The 14321-nt window shown below is 36.8% G+C and overlaps 1 protein-coding gene across 5 annotated transcripts in view; it reads right to left on the bottom strand.

The window, feature by feature from the left end:
- Positions 1–355: 355 nt before the first annotated feature.
- Positions 356–14321, bottom strand: part of PRKD3 (protein kinase D3) — a 73199-nt gene continuing 59233 nt past the window's right edge. For all 5 annotated transcript variants that reach the window (XM_054475371.2, XM_054475365.2, XM_054475368.2 and 2 more), the window contains 5 exons: positions 10175–10336; positions 9534–9632; positions 6593–6860; positions 4141–4226; positions 356–3272 (listed from right to left, as the gene is read on the bottom strand). In XM_054475371.2, the coding sequence (XP_054331346.1) occupies positions 3099–3272; positions 4141–4226; positions 6593–6860; positions 9534–9632; positions 10175–10336 (789 nt within the window). In that variant the 3' untranslated portion in view covers positions 356–3098. The remainder of the gene's footprint in view (positions 3273–4140; positions 4227–6592; positions 6861–9533; positions 9633–10174; positions 10337–14321) is intronic.

Raw genomic sequence — 14321 nt, 5'->3', positions numbered from 1 at the left:
GCACTAAAGTAAAGGAAGACGGAGGCCTTGCTTTTCAGATGCTGCCAAGCCTTGGGCCACTCCTAGTTGTTCTTATTCTATACTCCTGTATTTGTTTTCTTTTTTCAAAGACTTGGTTGGGAGAATTTTTGAAAGATGAAAACGTCCATAGTTGGCTCCTCTCAGATATGTTAAAGTTTTTATAATTAAGGGGCTAGAGTCAGGCAATGCCTTATATCTTAACACCTAGAAAGTTTGATATTAGGTTTTTAACTTTTTCAAGCCTTCTGGTAGTATAACAGTTGGATAATTTGGTGGTAGTTTCTGAAAAAGTTATACTTTACAAGAAATGAGACCTCCAGATAATCACCTCAAATTTAGTATAAAATTATAAAATGAGCTTTTTTTTTTTTTATTTTTGGCAGGTTAAAAAAAAATCAGTGTTTTTAAATATAGCATTAGTTCCATTTACAAATACTGTTTCCAAAATAGTTCTTTTACCAAGGTCTGGTAAAATAACACAGCCAGGTAAAACTTTTCTTTGGATACTTCTACTAGAAATAGGCTCAGGTTTTCACATGGAAAAGTATGGTGATAGGAAATACATTTTATTATCAAGCTTCCAGTATATTTACAAAAAGTTGGATGTAACCAAAAAAATATTAAAAATGTACTGAACAGTCATTATAGACTACTTTGTACATTATCAAATGTTTCTAGCAATTCTTATACAAACACGACTTAAAGACAAAAAGTTATGCAGGTTATACAGTATCTGGAATAATCAATCAACTCCAGATTCTCTGACAGTGCCTTTACAAAATTTTTAGAAAACTTCTTAGGCATTTAACAACAAATACAAAGAGTGCAATTAATTTCATGGCTTGTAAAGTTTGATTACGTTAAGTATAGCAAACAAACATCATTCCAGTTAATTTTCACCTTACGTAGTAAAACCACAGTAGATTGATTGCCTAGTGACTCAGAATTATTCCATTTTGTGTGTGTTGATATAAACAGACTTTAGTGAAACTTGGAAGTCATCCTCTATCACAGGGAAAATAACATTTCTAAAAAAAATTTTTTTTTGAAAATTAATTTGGTTTAATCTTTGAAGCTTCTATAGAAGGACAAATTACCAAGAGGGGAATGTTTCCTGGAGCTATTTATGGGTAGATAGTACAGCATAATGGTTGGGAGGGCTAAGGGTAAGATTAGAGCCATACTACTGGTCTCAAATACTACTGTTTGAAATCTGGCAGTAGGTTAATCTCCCCTTGCCTCAGTTTTCTTATCTTTAAGATGGAGCTCATAATGACTTAACACTATGGCTGCTGTGAGGGTACACTAAAACATAAAAGAACTTAGAACACAGGAGTACTGCATACTATTTGCTACTATTCTTTCAAGGATATTTTTAGTCTAGACAGGAGACTAGCTTCAGGGATCTCGAAAGGCCTTCTCAGTCTGTTCATGTACCAGAACATTCTTTTTTTTTTTTTGCTACCTCAAATTCGGTGGGCAATGATAGTTAACACTTTCCTAGTTTTTAGTTTATTTGACTACATTCATACATATCTGATCTTCACGACAACACTGTGACAAAGGGAGAGGCAAGAATGATAATCTTCATTTTACAGACTGAGGAACTGCAGACAGACCTGCCATCTGTCCAGGCCAACATAACTAACAAGTAGTGGGTCCAAGACCTCAGCAAAAGTTTTGTTCTTTTACTCTTGTTAGAGTGGAGAAGAAAAAAAAAAAAAAAGGTTTACAATGATTACTGAGAAATGAAGAAATAAGCCACTGTTTCTTATAAGTAGATGGTCCCACATCTTAAACTTTGTTAGGGAAAGACATTTAAAAATATTTTTTAAATAGCTGGCTGCTGGAGCTGAAATGTAAAAAGAAGTACTTCTTTCATTCTTTAATTTGCTGTGCTGATAATACAGCCCCAGCCTTATAAACTGTTTCATGCTCCACTCCTACCCATCCCCCCAAACTGCTTAAAATAATTGATTTTAAAACACTCCAAATATCTGCAAAGCCCAGTAGGCTAGGGGAAGGAGAAAAAAGGATACTGTTTGCTATACAGTAACTGTAGCATTAACTGACCCTGCACTGGCCCTGCTAAAAAGCAGAAATTACTGACTGAACCCTAAGTAAAGATAAATTGTGTAAAGCTGAGATCTGCCCCTGCTGAATGCTGGAATCCAGTACTGGCATCAAGATGGTTGTCAGTCAGAACATGCATATTTAGCAGCAGAGTGGAGCTATGCAAAGACATACAACTCAGCACTTAGACCAGCAGTACTCTTCCTTTTGTAACATCATTTGTCCCTAATTATCTTAGAAGCTGTTGCAACACACAGAAGGTGACAATCCTTATGCTGTATTCCCTAATTATCTTAGAAGCTGTTGCAACACACAGAAGGTGACAATCCTTATGCTGTATAGAACATATTCAGAGTAGCAGAGCAACTCCAAAAAGGTTAGGAATCACTATTTTGGAGTCTTGATTGACCTAAAAAAGAAAGGTAAAACAGCCCAGTGCTCTTTTTCTAGGCATCTAAGAAAAACCCTCAATGCCTCTATGGTTGGTTAAACCAATGTTAAAAGTCCTTATAGTAACATCACATAATGGCAACCTCACAGTTATCTCTTAAATACAAGCCTGTCGAGTAATCAATCTTGTAAGTCTTGTATAATTTAGCCAAGCTATATAGTAACTGGATGCTAGCTTGACTTGTTTTTCCTTAAAAAAAATATATATATATAATATATATATGTTTTTATATATATATATAAACAGAAAAGGGAAGACAAATTAAGTGAGCCTATTGTATTAAAGTGAAGGATTAAGAAAAAATACAAAACCAGTTATTGCTTAGGCTAAAAAAGTTTATAAAAAGCTTCACCTTGATTCCACTATGACTTATTATTCAGTTTCCCGCCTGTACCTACTCATTATGAACTACAGTACTGGTGTCACTTATTCCTTATCATATTTCCTCATACCTTTGCATCACTGCAGATGACAACCTACAAAGAACAAGTTACACAGCAAAATATCAGTCCATAAAATGAAATCCTTCCTTATTTAGGTTAGCTCAGTGATTTTAAGGATCTTCTTCCATATCATCTGGATTAGGAGCCATAATGAAGTGCTTTGGGTATACAAGGTTATGTGTGTATGCATGTATTTCCCAGCGAGCGTCATCACTTTCATGTGTAATGTAACGTTCTCCAATGCGAGTTTCAAATTCTCTAAGGTCAAGCCAAGTCTGATAGTCCTAGGAGAAAATGAAATTGTAATGATGAAACATAAAAGAAACAAAATACTGTCAACCTGGTTTTTGTTTTGTGTGGTTTTTTTTTTTTGGTTTAGTGCCCTAGTCAAATAATTGACAGGCGCTACTCATAAGTATCTACTATATACCAAGTTCTACTTGTGATATTTTAAATGAGCAATTTAAAGAAATTTTTCAAACTCAGTCTCCAATGAATGAAAGTAACTCATTTCTGAAATTTAAAAAAATGTGCTTCAGGCTTCTTAGGTGGCTAATAATAATGACTAAAACATTTTGTTCTATACAACGTAAGGCCTAAACCTTACTCAAAGTGGGGGAAAGTGCTTGGACGCTTATTAGGATAATTTAGTAACTGGTAGATGAGACTACATTTGTTTTAAAGCTAATTCTACCTCTCACTCCCTTTAAAATAGTTCTAAAGCTTCCCTCCTTACTCTGAAGTTTGGAGAGTATCTTTTGATAAATCTATAAAGTAACTTTGGGAGAATTAAGCCAAACATTTTAAAATGGCATTTAAAAAAAATCTCTCCAATGCAAAAATAAATCCTTCAGTGGACATTTAAAATAAATTTGATAAATTAATATGTCATACTAATCTTATAAAAAGGTGAAATGAACACATAGGTCTATGAAAGGCTAAGTCATTGCTTTCAGTTCATGGGAGTTTAATTGCCTGTCATTACCGATTTGAATGCTGTACAGTTTCCAGAGATTCAGCCATAGTACAAATTAATCACTTAAGAGCACTTTTATTATTCTGCTGATCTTAGAGTGGTCTCATTAGGTGGGACAAATCAGAGTGAACTACTCAAATGAGGATTGCCAAAGAGAGATTACATTTTTTTTTTACCTGTAGCCAGGGATGACTGAGAGATTTGTCAACACTGTAACGTTTTCTCATCTTCACTTGAAGCAGATTGTTTATCAGATCAATCGCTAAGGGAAAAGACAAAACAAGATACATGAATTTGGGTGCATAGAGCACCCCAAACTTGTGACTGCCTAGAAGGCAGTTCAACCCATAGAAATACAGGGTTGAGGAATTTTTGCTTCTCAAGGACGTGGACTTTTAGCTAACATGTAAAATGAATCATAAATGTTTACTGATTTAAGTGTATCTGTCAAATTTTCATTGCCTTTATAAGGCAGTATAGAGTACAGGTTAAAGTATACACTCTGGAACCTGACTGCCTGGGCTGAAGTCTCGTTCTGCCACCTACTAGCTGTGTGATATTGGGTCAGTTACTAAATTATACTATGCCTCAGTTTCCTCATGAAGTTGCTGACATATGTTAAGGGCTTAGAACAGTGCTTAGCACCTAAGTGCTAAGTATTAACTATTATTAGTTGAAGATGAATGAAACAGACTCTCTGATCCTCCCCACCCCGCTCCAATGCTGCTCTTTAGTCCCTGACTTGGCCTGGAAAAGCACTGCCTTGCCTCTATATATGGTCAGATTGAGGTGGTAACTTAACTACCAAAAGTTTACACTTTTAACAAATAGGTTTCAGGGTGTTTTAGTGTACATGGTGAGTTCTTGGCATATATATTTTATTCACTTATTTGGAGAATGGATCAACTGCAAAACCAAGGCAACCAATAACTACATACTAACTACAGCCCTATATAATGGTACACTTGAAATATTGATAACAAAAGGCTAGACCCAGACACGAACCAAATGGAAAGACTTGTACCATCCTACCTAGTTCTATTTCTTGTCTCTATACTACCAAACTAGCAAAGTGATTCTGATAGAAGAGGTCTACAGAACACACTGCCTCAGGAGGTCTGAGATAACACTAGTTAACATCAAAAAACATCTCTTATGAGCTTCTTCAATTAGCTTTCTTCATTACCATGCAAACCTGCTACTGTCTTCACATGTTGTTCCTTAAACTTTCCCCAGTTTAATGGAATATTAGTTAATCCTATGATTAGGCCTAGTACTTCTGGAAAAACAAAAAAGGTCTACCTATTACATGGGTTGGTTAAATCCAGATGGGGGTATTCCCCAGCATTGGTTCTATTAACTTCTATGGGGCAGTTAAATAATGTTTTAAGTAGTGTACTTGTCCTTCCTATCAGTATCAGTAGACTAAAGAGGGCCAGCCAACTTATTCTTGACAGGTACAGAACCAGGAGTTGCAAATTCAAAAGCCTTCACTAGGCAGGAAAAAGAGATGTATGCAGCTTCCCAGCAGAGGTCCACAGGAGAGAGGAAAACAAACTGCAGTGTGTCTGGTGAATATAAAGTTCATTCTAGGTATAAAGAACCAGAGCTAGGTATTCATTCAAGGAGCTCACAGTCTTGTTCTGAAGATTAGAAAAGTCAATTATGAAAACAATGAATACTTAAGAAAAAAATGGGGCTGGGTGCAGTGGCTCATGCCTGTAATCCCAGCACTTTTTGGGAGGTCAAGTTGGGAAGATCAATTGAGTGCAAGAGTTTGACACCAGCCTGGGCAACATAGTGGGACCCCATCTCTACAAAAATTTAAAAATTAGCCAGGTGTGGGTGGCCCATGGTGCGTACCCGTCATCCCACCTAGTCAGGAGGCTGAGGTGGGAGGATCACTTGAGCCCAGGAAGTCGAGGCTGCAGTGAGCTGTGTTTGTGCACACTTCAGCCTGAGTGACAGAGGGAGACCCCGTCTCAGTAAAAATAAAAAAAGATAATAAAAAAGCCCAAATGTTTTTTAGCCTAAGTAAATTTTACAGTGTAGAGAAGGAGTAGTCAGGGAACTTTATAGATGAGCCACAAATTAAGGGGTCCTCGAATTTTAATAGGAAGGATTGTAGACAAGGGAAAAATAGTCCTAAGCAAATTGCAGAAAACAGTTCAGAAGAATAAACAATTAGGTTTGTGTAGGGAGTAGTGGGAGATGAGGCTAGAAGGTAAGCATGGACCATATCACAGATAACTATGCCTGTAAGGTGGTTAAAGAGAAGTGTTTGGGAGCACCATAAATGAAAGTAATGTTTCCTGAAGATAGATTTGGCAGTAGTGACTAGGAAGGATCAGAAAAGAGTTTAACAGGTAAGACAGTTAAAAAGATATTTTAGTGGTTTGACAATGAGGCCACTGGGGCCTATGTCAGTGCTATGCCTGGGAACTATACAGAAGACACAAGATAAAAGTGTAAAAAGAAGAGTGCTCAAAAAACTGGTAACTAGTTGAATTTGGAAGATGAACAGGAGATTTATTAAAAAGATAAGTTGCAAGAGACAGACTGATTTGGGATGAGAAAGATTTTTAGGCTTAAAACACATAGCCAAAACTTATTATTTTTTTTTTTTACCTTCACCAGAAATTTCTCTCCATGGATTTGGTGGGTACATAAATGCAGCATTTTGGATTTGGTCATTTATATCTTCATCCTCATTAAAAGGAAATGTGCCACTGAGGCTCACATAGATGATAACTCCCACTGACCACATATCTAGGGAACGGTTGTAACCTTTGCTCCGGAGAACTTCAGGGGCTAAGTATGCTGGAGTTCCTACCACAGATCTCCTGAATGACTTTTCACCAATGATGCGTGCAAATCCAAAGTCACACAGCTTCACCTGGAAATTGAAGGCTGATGTTAATTTTGTATTATAGTGTTATATTTGTAACTACCTGTCCCTAAATATAACACTGTATGTATCATTTCAACATACTTGCCAGCTCTACTGATGATGAATATTAAACAATCACAGATAAGGAAATTGTAAAATATCCTTTTCTCAAAAGGCAGACACATTTATAGCCCTGTGATCCTGACTGACACAGTATGAAAAGCTTTCCTAATACATATTTCAAAAGTTCTAGCTTCCAGAATACCAAATACCAGACTGGTGTTATAAGTGTTCTGATTTCTTATGAAATGGAGTGTGCTGCTTTCTATCATTTGTCTTCTAAGATCACTCTTCCATCATCTGTGAGCAGGAATTGTTTCATTTCTGAATCCTTAGTGGCCTCACAGTGCCTGGACACATAAAGGTACTCAATGTTTGCTGAAGGAAAAATAAGTTACAGTATTAGCCAGGTGTGGTGGCTCACGCCTGTAATCCCAGCACTTTGGGAGGCCGAGGCGGGCAGATCACGAGGTCAGGAGATTGAGACCATCCTGGCTAACGCAGTGAAACCCTGTTTCTACTAAAGATACAAAAAAATTAGCCTGGCGTGGTGGCGGGTGCCTGTAGTCCCAGCTACTCGGGAGGCTGAGGCAGGAGAATGGCGAGGACCCAGGAGATGGAGCTTGCAGTGAGTCGAGATTACGCCGCTGCACTCCAGCCTGGGCGACAGAGTGAAGACTCTGTCTCAAAAAAAAAAAAAAAAGTTACAGTATTTAAAAACATCCCTTGTTTTGCTTAATTCTAGAATCTCTTTTCCTAAGGATGTTATAAATTTGGCAAGTAAATAAAACTGAGGTGTATTAAAGGTAACTTTTCATGTGGACACCAGTGGAATAATGCTGGAGACTGCCCCAGTGAGTAACAGCAACACTTTTCTATCACTGTGGAACAAATTATTTCTAGTTAGATGTTTAGATTTGAAAAAAGTTATATGTAAAGAGAGCCATAGTCACACCATGTCCTCTCAAAAGAGAGTTCTAGAAGTTGATGAGCTTGGCAGAACTGAGAACACTTATCTTGCTGCCCAGATTTTTCTAGAGGCTCGAATTTGGGGGATTAATGACCACATCCATGCTGAACAAGCAAATGCCAGGTACTTTCTGGAGGAAATGCTCTGACTTAAAAAATGTCTTTAGCAAAAGCATTAATATAAATTGAGAGGAAAAAGATTTAAGCTCTAGAAAACAGTAGTACAAACAGTGCCTAGAAAACAAAGAAGTGAAGTTATCAAATGCTGCTATTTCTGGGATGGCGGACTCTGACACGTTTTTATGAATGATATTTGCTCAATATCATTACTGAATCTGGCTGCTTCTCGATTTCAGTGTCTTTGAAGAGTACGAATACTGAGCCTGAAGAAATACAAACTCCTTTTTTGTTGTTAAATGCCAGATTTCAGCTAACATCTTGATAAGGTAAAGATGACTTGGAAGTTTGGCAACTGATTAAAGAAGTGGAGCCATGGCTAGCACTTGAGCATAAAAAGAGTATCAAGTAAATCACATTATTTTCCCTTTGCTTCTCATTGGAACACTGTGGATCACTAAAGTAGAGGTCAGAAAGTGGGAGTTTTAATGTTACCTGTAGGAGTGTGCATCTTTTGTCTACTATTTTGAAGATCAAATGAGATAATATATGGAAGCAGTTTATTTAAAACACTGCACCAACTATTAGGTGACCCTGTCGACCTCAAAATGATAGGGAATCACTTTTAACCACATAAACATAAAAAGAATATGATTACTACTTTAAAAGCTGGACGATTTTTAATATATTTTTTATTTGAAAAGACAATTTGAGTTATATTTACCAAGTGAAAACAGCTATCTGTTGTCCTTAGTCTTGCCATTTGTCTAAATGTACATGTTTCAAATGTACATGTTTCAAATGTATATAAACAATAGTTTGGCAACAGATACTTGAGCTGATTGGAGGAATCATCCTTGCCAATTATGGAAAACGGCTGCAGGGTACCACCACCACCACTTATTTCTCAGGATGGTTGTTTCAGAATTTGGGTTATGATCCATTTCATAGGTCATGAAATAAATTTAGTGGATCAAGATGAACACTTGAAAAAAAATTCAACTGAATTAAGAAAAATCAGAGAATGCTACATGTAGCCAGGACACAGAAGCACGATGCCATCACGTGTATGTGTGATGATGAGAAATGTTATTCTTATATAGGCTGTTTGAATACAATACTCTAAATAGAAAAAGGAGGTGGCTGCCTGCCTCAACCAAAATCTATCTCCCATTTCCAGTAACACCCCATTTGTTTTATTTATGAGGTATTTATCCTAAGTACCAGGCACCAACCAAGGTTGATACTTGCTAACTTCGTTCCCAGCCCCTGGGGAGAGATGAATTGCAGAATCTACGTACAGTTATTCTTTTAGATGTGGTTAAACCTAAAAAGTCTTGAATATAAACAGTGTAACTAATAACATCTGAATTCATTTAGTTATTAATCCTCACTGGTAGTTACAGGCTAAAAACTATTTTTGTAAGATAGTATGCATTTTTAACCAACAGTACTTAGTACACTACCTTTTATTATGTGGGTACTTTGAAAATGTTGCCAGAATCATTTAAAAGGTTCTGGAGAATATCTCACCTGAGGAAATGGCTCTGCTGATGCAAGCAGCACATTTTCTGGCTTTAAATCACAGTGCACAATATTCTTGAAATGCAGATTCCTCAAAGCAACAAGTATCTGTTATGAAAAAAGATTTTCTTTTCAATGTCTGGAAAATCACAAGTAAACCTCAATGTGACTCCTTGAATGATTTAATTTGAAAACTCCACTATAGTTCATCAAGACTTAGCTAAAAGTGTGTTATTCTGCTCCTTAAGGTTAACAATTCCCACAATCACCCAACATGTAAAAGCACTGCTATTTAATTATTTTAGTTTTTAGCTGGGTACAGTGGCTCATGCCTGTAATCCCGGCACTTTGGGAGTCCTAGGCAGGTGGATCACTTGAGGCAAGGAGTTCGAGACCAGCCTGGCCAACATGGTGAAACCCCAGCTCTACTAAAAATACAAAAATTAGCCAGGTGTGGTGGCACACATCTGCAATCCTAGATACTTGGGAGGCTGAGGCACGAGAATCGCTTGAATCCAGGAGGCAGAGGTTGCAGTGAGCCAGATTGCACCACTGCACTCCAGGTGACAGAGTAAGACTCTTGTCTTAAAAAAAAAAAAAAATTAGTTTTTAATCGCTAGTTTAAAAAAAAAAAAAAGGAGTTAAAATACCTGTGTGACCATGAATTTAGTAATTCGTTCTGGAAGCCGACTTTTCTCACTGGATAGAATCATTTCCAACATATCTCCATGCAGCTTTTCCATTACTACAAAGACTCGTTCTGGGGTTTCAAACATACATTCCAGGTTTACAATCCCAGGATGGTGCAAATTCTGAAGAGAGGTTGCAAGATATTTACATGACCAACTTAAGCAGAGAAACAGTTTTAGTAATATCTAGATGTGCTATGATTGTCTGAAATGGCACAGAAAGAAAAAAGCCTAGAGAAGTAAACAGAGCAAACAAAATAAAAATTACAATCAATGAAAAGGATCTTAGGTTTTGATTCTCCAAGTTGTGTACTGGAGAGTAGCCCCACTGAGGGGATAGAATGTTCTCCTAATTTGATTATATAATCACTCTTGTCCATTACTACTACTTTTCCTTCCTTCTCACTTGAAAAATCTGACACTGCTCTAATTTCATGCTTTCCCCTGAATAGGCACCAACTGCCCATAAATTTTTAGTCAATTACACAGAAACCTTTGACTCTTGGGGGCTGTATTTGTGATGGTATTTGCTTAAGAGTTTCATTTCTAAGGTAGTTATTTATCTAAGTCTTGATTCTCATAATATTATAATGACTAATTCCCTCTTTTTAGGCTCAACATCTCTACCCACATTATCATGTTTCTTGATCACAACTAGGTTACAAGGGTTGGAGATACACAAAGATGAATGCCATACTATTTATGCTTATAAAAAAGCAATTTATCTTGTGTTCTACTACAGAAAATCCTTCCTCAAAAACAAATTCATGAAGTCAGCCTTGTTCAAACACCTTCAGTGGTTCTTTATTTCTGGACATAAATCTAAATTCCTTTGTCTACATTTTGAGATCTTCAATAATCTGGTTTCAGTCTTCCAATTTAATCTTAAATATGTTCTACTGAATGAACCAAGTGCTTAAACAATTTTTATTCCTTATTAATAAAAATACAGGCTGGGTGCGGTGGCTCACGCCTGTAATCCCAACACTTCGGGAAGCCGAGGCAGGTGGATCATTTGAGGTCAGGAGTTCGAGACCAGCGTAGCAAACATGGTGAAATCCCGTCTCTACTAAAAATACAAAAATTAACCAGGTGTGGTGACAGGTATCTGTAATCCCAGCTACTTGGGAGGCTGAGGCAGGAGAATCACTTGAACCTGGGAGGCGGAGGCTGCAGTTAGCCAAGATCATGACATTGCACTCCAGCCTGGGAGACAGAGCGAGACTTTGTCTCAAATAAAAAAAAGGCCGGGCGTGGTGGCTCAAGCCTGTAATCCCAACATTTTGGGAGGCCAAGGCAGGCGGATCACCTGAGGTTGGGAGTTCGAGACCAGCCTGACCAACATGGAGAAACCTAGTCTCTAATAAAAATACAAAATTAGCCGGGTGTGGTGGCACAATCCTATAATCCCAGCTACTTGGGAGGCTGAGGCAGGAGAATCGCTTGAACCTGGGAGGCGGAGGTTGGGGTGAGCTGAGATTGTGCCATTGCACTCCAGCCTGGGCAACAAGAGCGAAACTCCATCTCAAAAACAAAACAAACAAACAAAAACCCAGACGGTCCGCAACTTACAATGGTTCAACTTACAATTTTTCAACTTTAGAATGGTACAAAAGTGGTATGCATTCATTCAGTAAAAACTGTATTTTGAATACCTGCACAACCATTCCGTTTTCTTTTTTTTGAGTATTCACAAATTACATAAGATATTCAACATATTAGTGTAAAATAGTCTTTGTGTTAGATGATTTTGCCTAACTGTAGGCTAATGTAAGTGACTGTGCTTAAGGTAGGCTACGCGGGGCTAAGTTGTGTTCAGTAGGTATTTTTATTTACTTAGTTATTTTCAAACTTAAGATGGGTTTATGGAGATATGACCCCGTCCCAAAATGAGGAGCATCCTGTACATTTTTCTTTAGCTTTTTTCCTTAATATGGCTAGCTGATTATGCTAGGGGGACTAACATGTTTTTGGCCTATGTGAGGCTGAGTTCCATGTCTAAGATGTTTTTTGAAGCCTTAATTTTAGCCCACATTCTCTCTCTTTGGGACTACTGCAGTAGTTTCCACTGTATTGTAATAATGTGTGTATTTTACTCCATTGTTTAATAAACTCTCTGAGGCACAGAATGTTTCAGTTATTTTAGCTCAATATCTGCATCATAGTAGGTGTTTTCAAAAATGTTTAGAAAGTGAAAGAATAACAAATGCAAAATAGACTTGTTTGCTAATCATTTTAAACCAATTTTATGAGATCATTTTCCAAGTAGCAAAATACAAAATGACAACATTTTGTAGTAGATAAATGAAACTCAAATACCCCATAGTGGTGGGGTGTGACAATGGCAATAAGCAGTGTAAGATTCAGAATATTATAACTTTTATCAACAGAGGTTGAAATGTGACTGTTTTGCTATGCCATAGTTGGCTGGCTCTATGCTTTTTTCCCCCTGCCCTCCTTTAAAAACACGTGGACACACAAAAATAGAAGTATGCTATAACATTATTTTTCTCCCTTAACAACTTCCTCTATTGGTTTACATTTTCTATTTCCTCTGGAGTATGTTTTAGTAAGTTATACTTTCATTGAGAATTACCCATTTTCTCCAAGTTTCCAAATTTATCTGATAGAGATGAGCAAAGTATCATAAGATTCCTTCCCCCCCCCGTATTTGTGGTTATCTCCCTAAGATCATTTTGTATATTCTTCTTTGCTTAGGATGGCCATTTTATTTTTACATACCTCCTCCCTTCCCCCGCACAGTGAACCGGCTTTTGGCTTTATTATTTCTTTTCTGTATTTATTAATTTTCATTTTTGATCTGTTATTCCTTTCTGCTTTCTTTAGGTTTATTTTATTGTTCATTCTTCAACTCCTTGAGTTGGATTCTTAATTCACTTATTTTCATTCTTTCTTGCTTAATATCTGAGGTTATAAAGCTTTTTCTGAAAGACAGTACAAAGGCGCTGATATACGGTATTTTCATGGTTTTCTAAATATTCTGAAATTTTGATTTCACTCTGATTCAAAAATCAGTATTTTAAAGTTTTCATGTAGGAGCTTGTTTTCTGATTTTGTAATTTCTGCTTTAACGCATTGAGATCAAAGAATACTGTTTATACTACTGCTTTTTTGAATTAATGAGGCATTCTTTGTTTTTAGGGTACAGAGTTCAGTATAATCTGCTTAGATCTACCTTACTCTGTTTAGACCTTGTATGTTGTTAATTATTCTTGTCTACTCCATTTCTCTTGGACTACTGATGTGTTTGTCTGTTTCTCCTTGTTTTTAGTTTTTCTTTATGAATGTTTATGGTGTTATTTGGTGTAGTATGATTTTCACTCTTCCACTGTTAAAGTGGCCTTCTTCCATTTCATTTAATGTGTTTTCCCTTGAGTTAAATCTTATCAGATCATGACCCTCAAATGGCTTTTTGTTTGGAGAAGGGACCTTTGGAGGACATAAGGGCTGTAGATTTCAGAAAGAATCAGCAAAAACAGTTCTGTGTTGTCTCTTCCTGAGGAGGCATGCACCTCTGCTTCATCTTCACTGTTGTTGGAAATCTACATGATTTCATAGTTTTGAATTCTCATCTATTTTTGCTAAAGTATGCTCACTTCTGTTAATCATTTTTCTTATAGCTTTGGGGTAGCTTCCAAGATGAGAACGGGAAAATGCTGAATTTACACCACAATGTTCAAACCAGAAATTTCCCTCTAGGTTTTTGATCACGTTTTCTAATTACATAGGTACCTATGAGAATACCACACTTTTCTCCCACTACTCTACTACCTCTTCAGGCAACACAGCAAAAGAAACATTTTACATTACCACATAATCTAGGAAACAAAAGGAACCTCCCTTCCCCAATTTTTTTCCTGCTCTACAACATCCTCCCTAGATATGGCCCGGCTGACAGTTTATGTAGGCATGGCTTTTTTTCTGTGTAACTGTATATAGACATATATAATGTACACATTAAAAAGTAAAAGGGAGTCATTCCAAACTTTTTTTGAATCTAACAATGTATTGTAATTTCCCACATAATACATTTATTCATTAAATATTAAGTAAGAATTTGCCATGTACCCAGTACTATGTAGGTATT

The sequence above is a fragment of the Pongo pygmaeus genome, chromosome 12 (assembly GCF_028885625.2).
Source record: "Pongo pygmaeus isolate AG05252 chromosome 12, NHGRI_mPonPyg2-v2.0_pri, whole genome shotgun sequence".
In the NCBI taxonomy this organism is placed as follows: domain Eukaryota; kingdom Metazoa; phylum Chordata; class Mammalia; order Primates; family Hominidae; genus Pongo; species Pongo pygmaeus.
Note: the sequence above shows the minus strand (reverse complement) of the source record. Positions and strands in the feature narration are given on the sequence as shown.